Source organism: Pteropus medius, unplaced genomic scaffold (assembly GCF_902729225.1).
Source record: "Pteropus medius unplaced genomic scaffold, Ma_sr-lr_union100, whole genome shotgun sequence".
Taxonomy (NCBI): domain Eukaryota; kingdom Metazoa; phylum Chordata; class Mammalia; order Chiroptera; family Pteropodidae; genus Pteropus; species Pteropus medius.
In genome coordinates, this window is record NW_024351729.1 from 12,371,873 (window position 1) to 12,388,985 (window position 17,113).

At 33.8% G+C, this 17,113-nt stretch overlaps 1 protein-coding gene and 1 pseudogene across 8 annotated transcripts in view; one reads left to right on the plus strand and one right to left on the minus strand.

The window, feature by feature from the left end:
* The window catches only part of PARD3B (par-3 family cell polarity regulator beta), a 901,201-nt gene that overhangs the window by 114,355 nt on the left and 769,733 nt on the right, over window positions 1-17,113 (plus strand). For all 8 annotated transcript variants that reach the window (XR_005649078.1, XM_039844925.1, XM_039844928.1 and 5 more), the window contains exon 2: window positions 15,279-15,380. Coding sequence is in view for 7 of the 8 variants with exons in the window: in XM_039844925.1 (XP_039700859.1) it covers window positions 15,279-15,380 (102 nt within the window). In the remaining variant the exon portion in view is untranslated. The remainder of the gene's footprint in view (window positions 1-15,278; window positions 15,381-17,113) is intronic.
* LOC120587814 (uncharacterized) lies at window positions 9,095-9,213 on the minus strand (annotated as a pseudogene).

Consider the following 17,113-nt stretch of genomic DNA (forward strand, 5'->3'; position numbering starts at 1 on the left):
TCAAAGTAATTCTTACACATATTTTAAAGCAAGAGCTGGTAAATTTTTTGTAAACGGCCAGGTAGTAAATATTTTAGCCTTTGCAAGCCATGTGATCTTGGTCGAATCTACTCAGCTATGCTGTTGTAGTGCAAAAGCAGCCATATAAAATCCTTACGTGAATGAACATGGCTGTATTCCACTAAACTTTATTTACAAAAATAGATGATGACTACAGTTTTCCAGTTTCTAGTTTAAAGAGTCAAATAGTGCCAAAAGGCCCATAACAAAAAAAAGTCGTCTGTTGAGATACTCCTGCCCATCTTGTTTCCAAGAAGCGGCCACTCTAAACTCTTTAGTGTATATATATATTTTTTGTATTTATCTCCTTAATTCTAAATAATTTATGAATCAAGGGATAGCAATATGCTTTTATTTCCAAATGCGAATTTACAGCTATCTCTTGATTCATCAATTTGAGACATTATCTGTTTACGTCCTGTAAGATTAGTTGAAAATTAAAACTTTCTTGACAGCTTTTTCATGTTCTCTCCCTTTTCTGCCCCTTGGTTGCCCAAAATTGTTATTGGACTTTTGGGTTAAATCTACTTTTACTACTATAACCATGCAGATATGTTCACTCTTCAGTCAGTAACTATGCTTGCTTCCTATATTGTACAAATTTTTGATTTTCTTGGAGTTAATCTATTTTATTTGCTTAGCTTTCTTCGAATTTCATCTTTTTTTCTTCTTATAATTGTTGTATAAAATGACTCTTAGTACAAGGAGTGGCTGCAGAGGAAGGTTGGTTGTAAGCTTGGCTGCTAGTTTTCTGGGGTTGGATTGGGTAATGGGTTGGAATGTGTAGCAATAATTATGCAGACTCCTGTTTGCAGTCTGTAGCCTATTGTATTCAGCCCTTTTCTATATTCGATGTATTGGAGTCTGGACCCTCCTATGGGTCAGTTTCTTCAGATATTGTGTCTGCCTGTTGACAGAGAAGGATGGTGGTGGGCACCTAGGAGTTTCTTCATATTTAAACACATTTTTGTACATTTTTTATTCACCATTTTCAGCCCTTATCTTCTAATTATCATGGACCCTCGTGTCTCCATGCAGTGTTCCACGTGGATTGGCTTATTTTTCATACTAGCTACCTTCATCCAAAGATACTTCCTCCTCCTTGAAATGGCATTACTTCTTTATCTCTTCATTTTCTGTCTTTTATATTGTGCTTTGAATCGCAGATATTACGTGGTTTCATGAAGATGGTTTCATGATTCTGTTTTTAGGTTTCCTTGTTTATGGATGATTTCCAGGGAAGAAAGAATGGGATAGTCTTAACTATAACCATGGGTATGTGTTAACTGGCAATATTTTTTTCAATTAAAACATTTCTGCATCTACAACTTTAAAAGAAAATAAGGATTGAATTTATTTTCTTGTATAAAGTAAAGAACAGACCAGCGGGCATCTCACATTTTGTATTAATATGTATGTGTAAGTGAATATGTATAAATATACATGAATGTATATAACTGATATTTTGACATAACTCTCATAAAACTTTTTTTCAACACTTTATTTTTCTACAAGTTTTGAAACTTTCTAAGGTGAACTTTGAGTCCTTGAGTTTTATTTTTCTGTTGTTTGTTGTTATTGTTTGCCTGCTACACAATTGGCATTTCTGCTTGGGGCTTTTCCCTCCACTATATTTATAACCTAATAGTATGATAAGAGTGTAATGATGTAATAATACCATGACTTTAGATGAAATTGCATCATTTTCATTGTCATGACCTGTATTCTCATTTACTCTCATAAAGTAAATAAGGTGTTGTGACTAAGGTAAGTAAATTTATAAAAATTGTAGCTAATTGTCTTGGAAGTTTGGCCTATGTTTTCCTATGTAAATTATGTAAAATGAAAGTTTTTCTTATTGGTAGAGGCCTACTTTTCATATGTCAACATTGTGATTAATGTCAACGAACTATGTAAGTTAATTACGAATCTTAGTTACGGGCCTCGGTGTCAGGGGCATATAACTAGTTTATCTGGGAGTACTCATAACATTTGTGGTGGAAGACCAGATTATTTTATTTGTTCGTTCATCTATAGCAACTAGATACATTAATGAAATAAAAAAATTATGTACTTGCATATCACAGCAATAAAAATTGCTATAAAAATTTTAATGCTTCCTCCCAATTTTTTGTCGCAAGTGGAAAACAAAACAGTTCATGGACTGCATTGGTCTACAGGCCACGTTTTGATTATAAGCATAGAGAAAAACTGGGGAGGAGTTTCCTTCTGGCCCATATTTTGACATATGAAAAACTGGCCTCACATTCTTATACTTTTTTCTTCCGGACCTTTTGTTCGCTCTTGTTGACTTTCTTATTTCTCAAGTCCGGGAGGTCTCTTTGCCCTCTGAACTCTCAGTTCTCTCAGTTTTGAAGAATTGTCCAGGGTAGTAATAATAGCGGGTACTGTTTATTACACATCTGTTGTGAAGAGAAATTGTGCTAGGTGCTGGCATTATAGTAGTATATGAGTTAGAAATGCCTCTGCCTTTGTGGAATTTAAGACTATGATACCAAGAAAGAAAAAATGTATGTATATATTCACATACACATATATATATATATATTCACATGCATACACACACACACACACACACACACACACACACATACACACACATACATACATACACCTCTGTGCCTGTGTATGTACATGTATGTGTGAATGTGTACTGAATTTCTTATACTCTGGTGAGGATTGATGATATTATTCTTATTTCATATAAGTGGTGGAGTTAGGATTTCAACCTAGTCTTATTGACTTTAAAGCTCACAATTTTCCCATTAAATAATTTCATTTTGAGGGTTAAAGTTGATTATCCTCTTTATGTGGTCCACGCCCAGGTCACACCTGGAATGCCTTACCTCAGTAGTTTGGACAGGAACACCTGAAATGCTAATAAAACATAAATCTCTTCTTCTGTCTTTCTGGAAGTATTTTCATTTAAAAGAAAAAGTACTTTTCAGCATCTTTAATGACGATGTAAAGTTAGTAGAATTCTAGCTAGTGTTGTAGAATGGAGTAAAAATTTTCCTTGATGTGGAGTAAGGTATTCTTGGAGAGACTGGGTGGGAAGTTACTACCATTTGGTATTTTCACATCTGTGCCAAGCTTATTCAGTCTGACTAGTGAGCTAGTTCTTCCACTTCTTTTCCTACAAAGGGACTCCTATAAAGATCCTTTCTGGAGCTTTGACTTCTTTTACAGATGACTGCAAATGGACTTGTCCAAGGGCACAGCCATTTATTAGGACATCAAACTTTCTTCAGACTGCCACTGACTTGCCTCTTCACTTCTTTGCTCAGATGTCATTATTTCAATAAGGCGAGACCTGACCCCTTATTTAAAAATACAAGCTCTCTGTACTCCCTATTTTCCTCACCCTACTGTATTTTCTCTCCCAAATCACTTAACACTTTTTAACATATCATTTCACTTAATTATTTATTATGTTTGTTAACTACTGCCTGTCTTGTGTCTTCACTGAAATGTAAGCTTTATTTTTCCAAGGATGGGTTTTTCCCCCTATTTTGTTCATAAATATTGCAAGGATTCAATACATACTTGTATAAATGACTGTCATTGACATACAGTCTAGAACAGTGCTCACCAACCTTTTTGGCCTCAGAGACCAGTGCTCCTCTAAGAACCTAATGCCTGATGATCTGAGGTGGAGCTGAGGCGGTGACGCTAGTGCTGGGGAGAGGCTCCAAATACAGATGAAGCTTCGCTAGCTAGACCACCACTCACCTCCTGCTGTGCAGCCTGGTTCCTAACAGGTCACAGACTGATACACGTCCCAAGCATGGGGTTGGGAACCCCTGATCTAGAGTGCTTCTACTTCTCTTATGCTGCTGTCGGCTTTATTAAAATACCTAAGTCACATGATTAGACATTTTGTTTTAGTATAAATGAAAATAGATTTCTCTGTTATAACATGAGATCTTTTCTCCTCCTTTTTTACTCCTTTGTTTCTCCCTGTCTTTATTCACATGACACATTTATAATGGATGCTAAATATAGTTTTAGGTACTGGGATGTGGAAACGAAGACATTTCTGTATCATGGAACTTAAGTCCAGTTAGGGGAAACTAAGTAATATAAATTAACAAATAATTGAATGGAGTAATGATAACATTTGATACTGGTAACGAGGAAGAAAATCAGCTTTATATTGACAGTTAGGAAGGTCATCTTTGAGAGGGGGCAGCTTTTTCTACTTCCTTTCCTGTGCTTTCTGTGCTCTTTTTAGCTACATCTGTGACCCATCTGTAGCATTCAAAAGGAATGATTCTGTTGGAGAAACAAAGCTAATAGTAGTGGACTATAGTGTCCCCATACTTTTCAAAATAAAAGACAGGTAATTCTTTACCATTTCTATTACTGCCGTACTGAAAAGAAGCTTTATAAACAGTGAGCAGAAATAACATTGATGAGGTCTTTGTGTTTATCTTAGAGTTAACTGATTTTTATAAACACTGCCACAAGTATATCCTCTGATGCAAATAAAAATTCTATGTCTTAATTTCTTCAGTGGTGGAACATAAAATTTTGTGTTTGAATAAAGGGTTAGAGGTCATGGTAGTTACCTGTAGAATTCTTTAAACGTTCTTTACTCATTCACATACACAAAGCTACACACACAATTGATAGTATCTGTCAAAGATATTCTTTGGAGTTACTGTACAAAGATGTCAGCATCAAAAGCAAGAAAGTTTGACTGCATTAAGTAAAGTTTGAGTTGTTTGAATTTGAGATCTCAAATTCTTATTAAAATTCATTTTGTAGCAGAATACTTTTTAGGGTTTTATAGTGAATAAGTTATTTGAAAAATTCTAGCTTGGCCCTCTCTTTGGGGAGATGACTGCTTCAATTTTTTTGGCTATAGGCTTGCATTCCTTTGGACCACACAAGCTTCTAAGACATTGGCATCCAGGTCTTTGTACTATAAAATTTCATTGAAAACAATTAATAGAAAACAGGATTTAAAAAATCAGCTCCTTTCTTTAACATTTATCTGAAACATTGTATTTTAGTGTTACTAAATTAGTAAATGGTTTAGTGGTTTAAAAGTCTTTCATCTTGGGAATCTTTTGAAATTGACATATCAAATTAAATACATGTATAATTATCATTCATTTTAGCAGTTAACATTTGATTTTACTGATAGAACTTTGGTTTTAAGATTATAATATATTTAATCCTGAAGATTTATATAAGGCTTATACCTTTCTGCATTTAACTCACATCTGTAAGAAAAGGGAATTTTCATAAGCTTGTAAAGTGTTAGAGTGTGTCGTGGTGATGTAGGCAGTAGATTTGAAAATAATTAAAATTTGTCCTTTATTAAAAGAAAAAACAACTCTTTCTAGATATCTGGACCGTTTTTCCTCAGATAAGTTTAGGTTACTCCCAGGATGAAAAATGAACATTTAAAGTCCTTTATATAAAGAAAACTGCTGAGGTGATGGTTACTTCACAGAGATGAATGAAAAATGATATGGGGTGATTAACATTCTTTTAAATATTTAGTTGATATATGAACTAGAAAGGGATGATATATGAACTAGAAAATGAAGTATATCTTTGATGCTTAAATATATTTCTTTCTGCTTGAAAAGGATAGTAAGTAATAGTATCAAAACTTGGATTATGAGATAAAATTGAAAATTCTCCCTGGAATTGTTGGTGCTCTTATATTGAGACTACTTTTGTTTAGGATTATATGTCATAAGCCAATGTGTGCCTTCAATGTGGCTTAATCTATGTATTCTGGTTTCCCCCCTCTGAGATGGGAAGGCTGGTCTAGATGGTCTGTGAACCAATGAATTCCTACCCATTTTTTAACTTAGTAATTTACTAGTCAAGGCTTGAAAACCTCAAATTTGGGGTGGAAGAGTAGAGGAGAAGAGTGGTTTTAGAGTGAGAAATTAGCCTATTTATAAATAATGCAAGTAATGTAAAATTCTCAGGTTTTTTTTTTTTTTTTTTCCTCCACCAGAGTAATTCTTTTACTGTGGAGAAGAAAGACCTTTTTTTAAAATTGTTTATAAATTAGTGAATTTTTAGGTTACACATCAAGACATTAGAATAACAGATAGATTGGGAAATTTAAAATATGGTGGCTTGTTCATAGACTTTCTGCTTGGTGATGCACAGTAATTGTGGAATGCCGAACTGCTGAAAACATCTAATAAAATAGCAGAGATTTCTTCTTTCAAGAAGATTCTCTGTCAGTTCAGAGTCCAAAGGAGCTTTCTAGATGCTGTCGGTTTGAGAGTTGGAAGGAGTTTTTAGAAACACACAATTCCTACTCCTCTTTATCTTATAGTATCCTTGAGATATGGCTGTCTAGGCTCTGTTTGACTCCTTATAGGATTAGGGAACTATCTCATCATACAACCCACTCCACTCTTAGATATAGCTCCTTTTAAAAGATCTTTCTTATGCTGCTTCAGTTTACTTCTCTATTGTTTATATACCTTTTCTGGAGAACAAGCCAGATCTTTCTTGTGCATGGAAGCCTTTTAATTTGGTGGGACTCTCACATGGTCATGTAAAACTTTTACAGATTTACCAGAAAAGGTCAACCAAAGAAAAAGAGGAGGATAAGAATTTGAATTGTATAGCTATTTCAACTTATATGAGCAATGAGCATATATCCTAGAGGAAGCATGAGATGAGACTGCTGCTACCTCTGTTGTCTCAGTCAGTTCCTGTGTACGTGTGGGTAGTGCGAGTCTGCCTCTGGCCAGAGCGTGATTCTAAGTGTCGAAGACAAGCAGTGTTCACAAAACTTGATCTCTAACATAATCTCAATACTTTATCTGGTACGTAAATGAAAAGACAATAACATGTTCCAGTCCTGGATGAAAAACAAGTTGTGTTGGACTTATTGAAAGGAGATATATTTGCCTTTAGTATGGTATCTCCCTGAGGGATTTCCAGGGATAATTTTAACAATAAGAAAAAAATTTTACCTTACCAGATAACTTTAAGAGCTTAGAGCTCTATAAACCATGGTTCTACTATGATTGAAACAGGATTTTACTTTCCTTTTGTGTTCTCCAGTTTCAACAAACCTACATTATGTCTTATGATGAGTGAGCTGACCTATTTCCATTTCCCATATGGGTACTCTCCAGTGCGTTAATAACTGTCTCTTAAATTTTGAAAAAATACTCTAAATGTGGTGTGACCACTTTAGCATAGAGTGAGATTATCACTTGCTCTGTTCTGGACATAGGACTTCTATTATCATAGCCTAAGATGGTGGTAACATATTTAGCAGACTTCTCACACTGTTGACTCATTTAAGCCTGTGGTCCACCAAGACTCAACTGTCTTAGGAGTTTAGAATAGGAGTTTAGGTGTTAGGAGTTTGGAATAACTGGTGGTTAGTGAGCTACATGTTCTGTTAGTAGGATTGTCTGGCATCGCATTTTTTGGGACCTTTACATTCCTTACCTTTTATTTGTGTTAAGATTTGTTCTTATAAGGAAATTTGTTCTAAACAGCTTTTTAGTGATCTTTGTTTATCTGTAGAGATGTCTTGTGTGAAGGGAACCATTATGCATTTCAGTTTGAAAAAGGAAGTCACATTTTTTGAAGCAAAATGTTCCTTTCATTTTTATGTAAACACTTATATAACACACATACAGAAAAGGACACAAATAACCGTGGCCAGCACATACATCAAGAAACAGAACCTTACTCTAGAAGCCTTTGTGTCCCTTTTTACTCACTGCCCTCCGCCTCTCAAGGGGTAACCAGTTTCCTGTCTTCTGACATTGTCAATTAGTTGTTCCTGTTTGCGAGCTTATTTGCATGGAATCTCATGCAGTATGTTCTTTTTGTGTGTGTGTTTGGCTCTTTTCGATCAATGTTATGCTGAGAGGTTCACCCATATTATTCCATAAAGTGGTAGTTCATTCTTATTGATATTTAGTATTCTGTTGCAATGATATGGTATTTATCCATTCTACTGGTGATGAATATTTGGGTTATTTCCAGATTTTTAGGTATTAGGAATAATCCTATAATGACTGTTCTAGTACATGTCTTTTGGTAATTCTATATACCCATTTCTGTTGGATATATACCTGGGAGTGGAATTGCTGAGCTATGTGGGATGTTTCTGTTTAGCTCTATGCTATGTTTATGTTCAGATACTACCAGTTTTCCAAAATTATTGTACATTCCCACCATCAGTATCTGAGAATTCTGGTTGCTCCAGATCCTCACTATTCTAACTCTAATTCTAATCATTTTGGGCAAGATCAACATCTTCACAATATTGTTTCCGTTTTCATAAAACAAGTTTCAATCCATGAAACTTTTTTATTTTTCCTAATATTTTGTAAGTTTAATATAGAAGTTCTACATATTTTGTTAGATTTATTCCTAAGTATTTGAATTTTTGATGCTATTATAAGTGCTATTTTTTAAAATGTTATATTTCTGTTTATTACTGGTTTGCTTTGTTTGCTAAGGTAGTTTTTATTGTGAATTGGTGGTGAATGCTCTGTGTTGCATGTTACGACAATCATCTAACATTTATTTTCCCCCCCCTCTATTAATTTGGTGAATAACCTTGGTTGACTTTTGAATTTTAAACAACTCTTGCATTACTGGAATAAATCCCACTTAGTCATGACATGTATTACTCTTGGTATATATCACTAAATTTGATTATAAATGTTTTAAGATTTTTACAAATGTACCCATATGCAAATTTTTGTAATTTTTATAATTTTTTGTAGCATCCTTGTAAGGTGTTGGTATCACCATTGCACCGTCCTCAAAAAAAAAAAAAAAAAAGATGGGAAATATTTCTCTTTCTAGTTTCTAAAAGTATTTGCAGAAGATCAACACTATTTGTTTCTTAAACGTTAGGAAGATTTTACTTATTTATTTATTTATTTATTTATTTATTTATTTATTTTTTAGGTGAGGCAATTCTTGGTTGACCTCACAGATTGCAAGGACCTTGTCCACTTACAATCCCCCTTTTTTTTAAAAAAACTTTTTATGCCTACAGCACCTGGTCTTCCTAGGTGGTCTCCCATCCAAGTACTAAGCAGGCCCAACCCTGCTTAGCTTCCGAGTTCAGACAGGATTCTGCTTGTTCAGGGTGACATGGCCATAGACTGAACATTAGGAAGATTTTAACTGAAGTAATATAAGCCTGGTATTTTCTTTATGGGAAAGTTTTTAAATAATAGATTTAATTTCTTCGATTGTTTTTTGTGCTGTTTATAGTTTCTGTTTTTATTGTCAGTTTTCGTAAGTTGTATTTTTTAGATAATTTGTTCATTTTATATAAATTATCAAATTCATAGCTCCAAAGCTTTTACAATATCCTCTTTTTAATATCTGTAAGATCTGTGAAGGTATCACTTGCCCTTTTCCTTCTTAATACTGGACATTTTTTTTTTTATCACTCCTACTAGGTATTTATCAATTTTATCAAGCTTTTCATAGAACCAACTTTGATTTATATTTGTTTTATATTTGCTTATTTCATTGACTTTTGGGCTTTTATTTCCTTTCTTCTGTCTGAATTTGGCTAGCCTTTCTCTTTTTCTAGTTTCTTGATTTTTTGTTAATATATACATTAAAGGCCATAAATATTCCATTGAACATGGCTTTAGCTGCATCCCACAATTTTTTACTATTTTAATTATTTTTAATTTAAAAACTATTTTCTCATTTTTATTATTTTTCATCTGTGGATTATTCAAAACTCTTTCCTAATTTTCAAACAGCCAGATATTTGCTAGATATCTTTCTGTAATTGATTCTTCTGTAATAAGAGAGCATATTCTCAATGATTCTAGGCTGAAATTTGGCATATGTTCCATGTGCACTTGTAAATAATGTATTTTCTAATCTTTTTGGGTGCAATGTTTTGTGCATATGTAATATAAATAACTTAAGTCACTTTGTTAATTGTGTTGTTTGGGTGATTTAGATCTTAAACTGACATTTTTGTTTTCTATTTTTCTATCGCAAGTCTCACACTGATTGTGGATCTTTAAAAAAACCTGTCCATTTTGGCAGTATACATGTACTGAAGTTATTATCGGATACATACAGATTTAGAATTGTTTTTAAATTTTTTTCTGTTGAATGGATACTTTTATCATTATGGAATATCCCCCTTTACCTTTAGTAATATTTCTTTAAGTCTCTTTTATCTGTTGTTAGTATGGTTATATCAAGTTTCTTTTAGTAGGATCATAGATTTTTAAAGCTGGAAGTGAATTTACAGATGCACTGATTCACCTTAATTTTATACAGAAATTTATAATTCTGTTGTTGAATTCACCAGGTATTACTTCAACCCAGCATAAACACCCTTGGTCCCATTTTAGTTCTCCTGAATTCTTTGGAAACATACTTGATAAAAGTATGGCATCAGCTCATATTTTCTTCTTTTCTCAAGTTTGCATTTGGTTGATCTGTTTTAGGACGGTGAAGGCATATTCTAAAGTCAGTTAAGGCTAACTTGTACTAAGCTCTATATTCATTGGTGCCTTTTGTAGCTTAATTCTTTCCTTTCAGGTATCAGTGCTACTCTGCTAGGCTTTGCTCAAGCATCATTTTCTGGAACTCTTGTTTTCCCCTACACTGTCCGTGCTTGGTTATTCAGAGACCCTTGCTCTCTGCCTGCCCCAGTCTCCAGACCTGCTCTGATCACTGTGCTTTCCTGGTTACATTCTGGGGCCTCTGATTCTCTTCTGGTCTTGGACAGAAGGGAGAATAACCCCACAGGATTATGATAGATGTAGTTTGAATGTGCATGCATATGTCAAACTACATAATTCTCTATCCAACTTCTAATGCCCCAGGCTCCCTCTCTACTCTTAGCAGAAAGATCTTTTTTCATTGCTTCCCAAATCTAATTTCATGATTATGAGGAATTATGTTCAGAAGCTTCTCTTGCTTATGAAATACTGGACACACTTATGCAAAGACTTTGGGGCCTTCCATTATTGCCCTCTTGTGTCCTCTATCTGGTAAATTGTGCAAAAGGCCATAGTGCCTTCAGATTCACTAATTGTGAAGCAACCGAGGCCCAGAGTAATGAAGACTTGTTTAGATCTGTATACTTAAGTAGAAATCAAAATGGGTCTGATCCCCTGTCTTATTCTTAGATAATTGTTCTCTTTGTTCTTTAATCTGAAAAATATATATATATATTTTTTTGTTAAAATAAATGCACCTTAGCTCTGCTGTTTATTGAGCATATGACCTTGGTAAGCTAATTCACCTATTCATGCCTTGCGTTCCTCATCTGTAAAATGGATTGATAATCACTTTAATAGTCTCTTTGAGGATAAATGAGTTAAATCGTATAAAACATGCAATACCTATAGTTCCTGGCCTATAGTGAGCACTAAAACAAATTATCTGCTATTATAATTATGAAGGAGATGATGAAATGGTAGAATCTCATTTTATGGTTACATTCTACTAGATTCATGATAAATTCTGTAAGGAAAATTCTAATTTCCCATTAGCTTCCATTTTATAAATGTTCTTGTTTTCCAGTGGGTAAGATTATTCTTGTGAAAACATTAAGCCACAAAAATCCAGTTGCCTTATTAGACACTGTAATTGCCACTACTGATAACATAGTCCTGCTTCAGTCACTGGCTTTTTCTTTGCCAGGCCCTCCTCCTTTTGGGACCTTGCCACCATTTCAATGTAGCTTTTTCTCTTCTTGGACCCGAGACATTTTGTTTAGAAACTCCACATTTTCCCTGTCTTTTGATTATTGACATAATCTCAGTACTTGGTAGTCATGGTGCTATAGTACCTGGCTTGCCACCTTACTCTTCTAGATATTGCAGATGAAAAATTACCGTTCTTCAAAACTTAGGCTAATATAAGTTTTCTAAGGTATAGGGGCAAATTTTATGTCATCTACTCACAGTGAAGAATTTTGTTGCTATTCGTTTCAGTGCCTGTTCGGAACAATTTTTACACTGATCATTAAAAGTACCCTGTAATTGTCTTCTTCCCGTAATGCATATGTTTTTATATCCTTTTCTAGTTCAACCTTATAGACCGTTTTAGTTTTAAAATTCTGGTAGAGTTTAAGTTAACTGTGCATTATTTAAAAAACAGACACCATACTACCAAAAGTGGAGTAAATATAATGTATATTATGTTATTTTTTAATACTTTAATGATCCTAGGAGTGTAAATAATAAGATTTATTGCATAGCTCATATACTAGAGATGCACTAAAATAATTTAAAATTTGTCTGTATTAGAGATATTTGTGCAATATAAAGGTAGATTAAATGTCACAATCATGAAAAATGCAGTGAATTTTTCCAGGTGATTAATTGTGTGAACCATAACATGTATGTGAACATCTTTTCATGTTTGATCAGTTTTATTCCTGATGGTAATAAAAGCAAATAAATGAAATGCAAAATGTTGACTGCAAGGTAATAGTTGATATTTTTACATGCATAAAGGAGTCAGGGTGAATTTATGGTCTTGCAAGGGCTGTCAGCTGCTAATATTGAATGTATATTCTTAAAGTGATCTATAGCACCATAACCAAAATACCATGGGGACAAAATTACAGTTAGTATGTACTGTGTTTGTTGATTTATCTTTCTTGAATGTGTAAAATATTAACTAAGACTATTTTCATATAGCTTTTCTGTTTTTGCTCAGGACTCGATGCCTACTCTTTTCTTCTTTGAAGTATATGCAATGTAGTATCAGTGTGGAATGGGGAGAGTTAAAATTGCAGTCTTTTCAAATTCTGGCAACATGTATTTCACTTAATTTTTTTTTGACTGAAATACATGATTCCAAAATGTATCAAATTGCTTTTTTTTTAAACTTGATTTAGTTCTGTAAAACTTTTAAGTACTCTTTTGAATCAAAATTAGAGATAAATGTCTTAGTTTCAAGACATTTGCCTTGTTTTCTAGAACATCTTAGACCCCACAAGTATGTGTGAGGGAGGAATGTGACTTAACCCCATCTTGCTGCCACTTGTCTGCTACTCCTTCTGCCACTGATCGGATCATACCCCCTGCTGTTTCCTGAGTTTCAGCGTGTTAATCAGAGCCTTTGGTTTTCTTCTCCTCATTCCTACCCTAGGCAGGAAGAGAGAGGTGTACTTTAACTTGTACTGCAGTTGTTGGGGGTAATTGTGTATGTACCTCAGTCTTAGTTGATAAAATCTGCTTTTACAAACTGAATATGAATAGAAAGCGAACTTAATAGCTGTCTGCTTTTAAGTAATTGCATATGAAAAAAGCAAACTCTTTAGACTACATCATCTTTTATAAACAGGTTTAAAATCAACAGATTTTATCTACAGTGCTGTAATATATCAAAAAACAACTCAATGGACGTTAATATAAATAAATTAAATTGAACTCCTTTGGTAAGAAGGCTGTTTTTATAAGGAAAATGCAATACTCTGTAGATTTCAGTCAGAAGTCCTGTGTAGATTTGGAAAAATATGTTGCTCATGGCATGGCCACAGCAAAAAGATTCACTTTCCAAAGGATACTGGGGGACTTCTTTCTTGCTATCTTTTCTGTATAGTCTAGTGGCTATTGTATAGTGCTTTGTCTACTCCAGTATTCTATTTAGAACACAGTCTATTGTACTTAGCTTACCTTTTTATAGCATAATCACCTCCAGTTGGCAAAAATTTCTGATTAAAGAATGATTGATGGGTGCCTTATACTTTTCTTACCCGGTTGTATAATCACTGCTCTTATCTTTGTGATCTCTATCCGGGCATAAAATCAGGCAAAGTTTCCTAATAAGTCATTGGTGTTTCCACCTATAAGCCTAGTATTAGAAGCAGAAGAAACTCCTTTTATTTTACTTGGAATAGCTCTTGAATACTCTACAGAGAACTTAATTTTGAAATGTTGAAAGCCTAGCTGAGGCAAATTTCTTTTTTAAAGCCTATTACTTTATCAAGTCAGATTACTGAAAAGCTATGTACTTGGGACACATTTCAGTAGTCTTTTGAACAGATATTTCAAAAGAATTATTTTTATAATGGTATGGGTTAGTTAAAGAAGAGGCTATGTGACAATTATTTCTATTAGTTTTTGTAAAATTGCACTTGAATTCTGGGGGTTATGTTAGTTCTTAATACTTTATAAAGATTCATGTGGTAAAGGCTTAGGGCTTTATCCTTGAATAATTTTCATCTCTTCTCACAAACTGGTATCTATTCCTTCATTAGAAACAGTAATTTATAGATAAAAATTTCTCAGTTTGAGAGGCTTTCTAAGAATTCCAGAACCAAATTGATTATAGGTTGGGTATTCTGGTAAAAACCTTATCAGTGTTCTTCTCTGTTCATTGGTTCATGTTCTTTTTCATTATTATAATGTTTTACTTTCATATCTTTTCTGGAAATGGACAGTACATAAATAACTGAATGAGCTACATTATTTAATTCTAAGCTATAGTATTAGTGTGTATAGCCATATATCAAATCGAGAATATAATTCTTTTCCTTAAGCTCTATACTACTAAACAGTTTTTTTAAAAACAGCTCTGGGAAATCTAAATTAGTGCCCCAATTGAGTGAACCCCCTATTCAGTTCTGAACACGGTTTGAGTTGCTGTCAATTTACAATAAATGGAAACCAGTGCTGGAGCTCTTGCTCCAAATATCACCGCAGATCTCAGAGTTGAGGACAAACATATAGCATGGTGATTTAAACAGGTGAAGAGGTCGATATTCACGTCACGTCACCTATACATTCCAAAGTTATGGCTATTGCCAACACATTTCTGCCTTTTGATTTCTCCCCTACAGCTTTGGGATCTGTTTGAACTTCCAATCCCAGTTTCAGAAAATACCCTCAAGAAGATCTTTGTTTTCCAAAGATCTTGAGATTACCTAAATTGTGGGCTCTGAAAAATTCCTTGATTATGCTCTTCAAATAGCTGACCAATTTATTTTTGCTTTGCAGTTTATCTTCTAGGAAAATTGATGAAATATTTTGATTTACTAATTTCTGTTAAACAGGACAGCAATGCCAAATATTTATCCAAATGAATCGATAACATTTGATTTTTTGTGTTTAAATTTTTTGGGTGGGGAGCCTATTTTTAATGTGCCATTTTTTTTCTTTTAAAGTTACAATATATTTTACTTTTTTAAAAAATTTGAGTCATGAAACTTGTTGGTGGTTCTACTACAGGATCCTGGCTACTGGGTGAAGATTCATCATTTAGAATATACAGATGGAGGAATCCTGGATCCAGATGACGTCTTGGCAGATGTTGTCGAAGACAAAGATAAGGTAGATGACTCTAAAATTGTCACTCTTTGTTTTCTTCTATAGAGCTGTGTGTTTTCTAGAGATTGAGATCCTTAACGAACTCATATGTCAATTATTATTAAAAGATGCCAGCTGTTCATGTTTCACCTGGACAGCCCATAAATCAGAGTTCTCCATCAGATGTTCAGAAAAACTTTGTCAAGGTTTGGGAATCTGTTCATGGTGGTCTAATTAGCAAACGCTTCATTCCCAAGAGTTCCTTATCTGTCTCAGTAAATTAGTGTCAGGCTCTGAGGCTGTTGGAGTTCTTGCCTTTGTTGTCTTGCGTTTATTCTTGGCCCTTCCTAGATGTGCAACTTAATGTCTGAGATTTGAACATGTTTCAAAGTAGAGAATACAGTGGGAGAATAAAGTCGTATGAAAAACTATGGTGAGAATTTTTGTTAAAATAGCTGACAAGCAACTATCTTTTGTGATAGTTTTTGTTTTCATTGCTAAAGTAAACATTAAATTGAATATTCCAGGAAGTTTGAACATATTTTACCATCTACTTGAGAATAATCCCATTGTAATTATCTTTTGGGGGGGATTTTTCTTCTGATGTTGAACTGAAAAAAGATATTGAGTCGAAATACACTGGATTATTCCTATTGAGACACATCGTTTATTACTACCTCTGTGCTGGGTTAATGTGTCCTTCAGAATTGAGCTGCAGCTCTGCCTGAGGCATTTTGCTTAAGTTTCTTCTACTATGTATCCTTAGTACTGTTTATACTAGGCTAAATTATATCCGTAGACATGTTTCTCTATTTTTTTTATTTTTTGTAATTTCAGGTAGGGCCGTGTGGGGTGTGTGTGTGTGTGAACTAACTGGACTGGAATATAAATAAGTGATTTATTAAACTCAGGTAAAATTTAGATTTTTCCTTTTCCATAAGATCTTTTTGGACAGTTGAAATTTATATTAGTCTTTGGAGACATTCTACCTACTTATTTTTTCTATTTTCTAACTGTTGGGACTCAATCTTGATTTGCCTATAATTATAATTAGCTATTTCATTAGAGACTTGTCTCTCTAAATAAAGATTGTAAGCTCCTAGAAGACATGGACCAGGAGATTTTGATTTCTTTTGTGTTCCTTATATTAATAATATCTGGTACAATATCTTACCCACACTCTATTCTCGAAGAACTCTTAGTGAACTGATGAGTAAAAAAGAGAACTTTATTCTCTGTATTTAACTCCTGCTGTACATGATTTTTTTTGACATTTTATTTTTAATTCTTATTTTTCAATTAGAGTTGACATTCAATATTATATTAGTTTCAGGTGTACAACATAGTGGTTAGACATTTATACAATTTCTGAAGTGATCCCCCCACTTTTTTCTGATACCCACCTGGCAACATACATAGTTTTTACAGTATTATTGACTATATTCCCTATGCTATACTTCACATTCCCATAACTGTTTTGTAACTACCAATTTGTATTTCTTAATCCCTTCACCTCTTTCTCCCACACCCCAGCCCCCATCCCATCACCAGTTTGTTCTCTGTATCTATGAGTCTGTTTTCATTTTGTATATTTATTTTGTTCTTTAGATTCCACATGTAAGTGAGATCATAATGTATCTGTATTTCTCTGTCTGACTTATTTGATGTAGCATAATACCCTTAAGGTCCATCCAGGCCGTTGCAAATGGTATGATTTCATTTTTTTTTATGATTGAGTAATATTCCACTGTATGTGT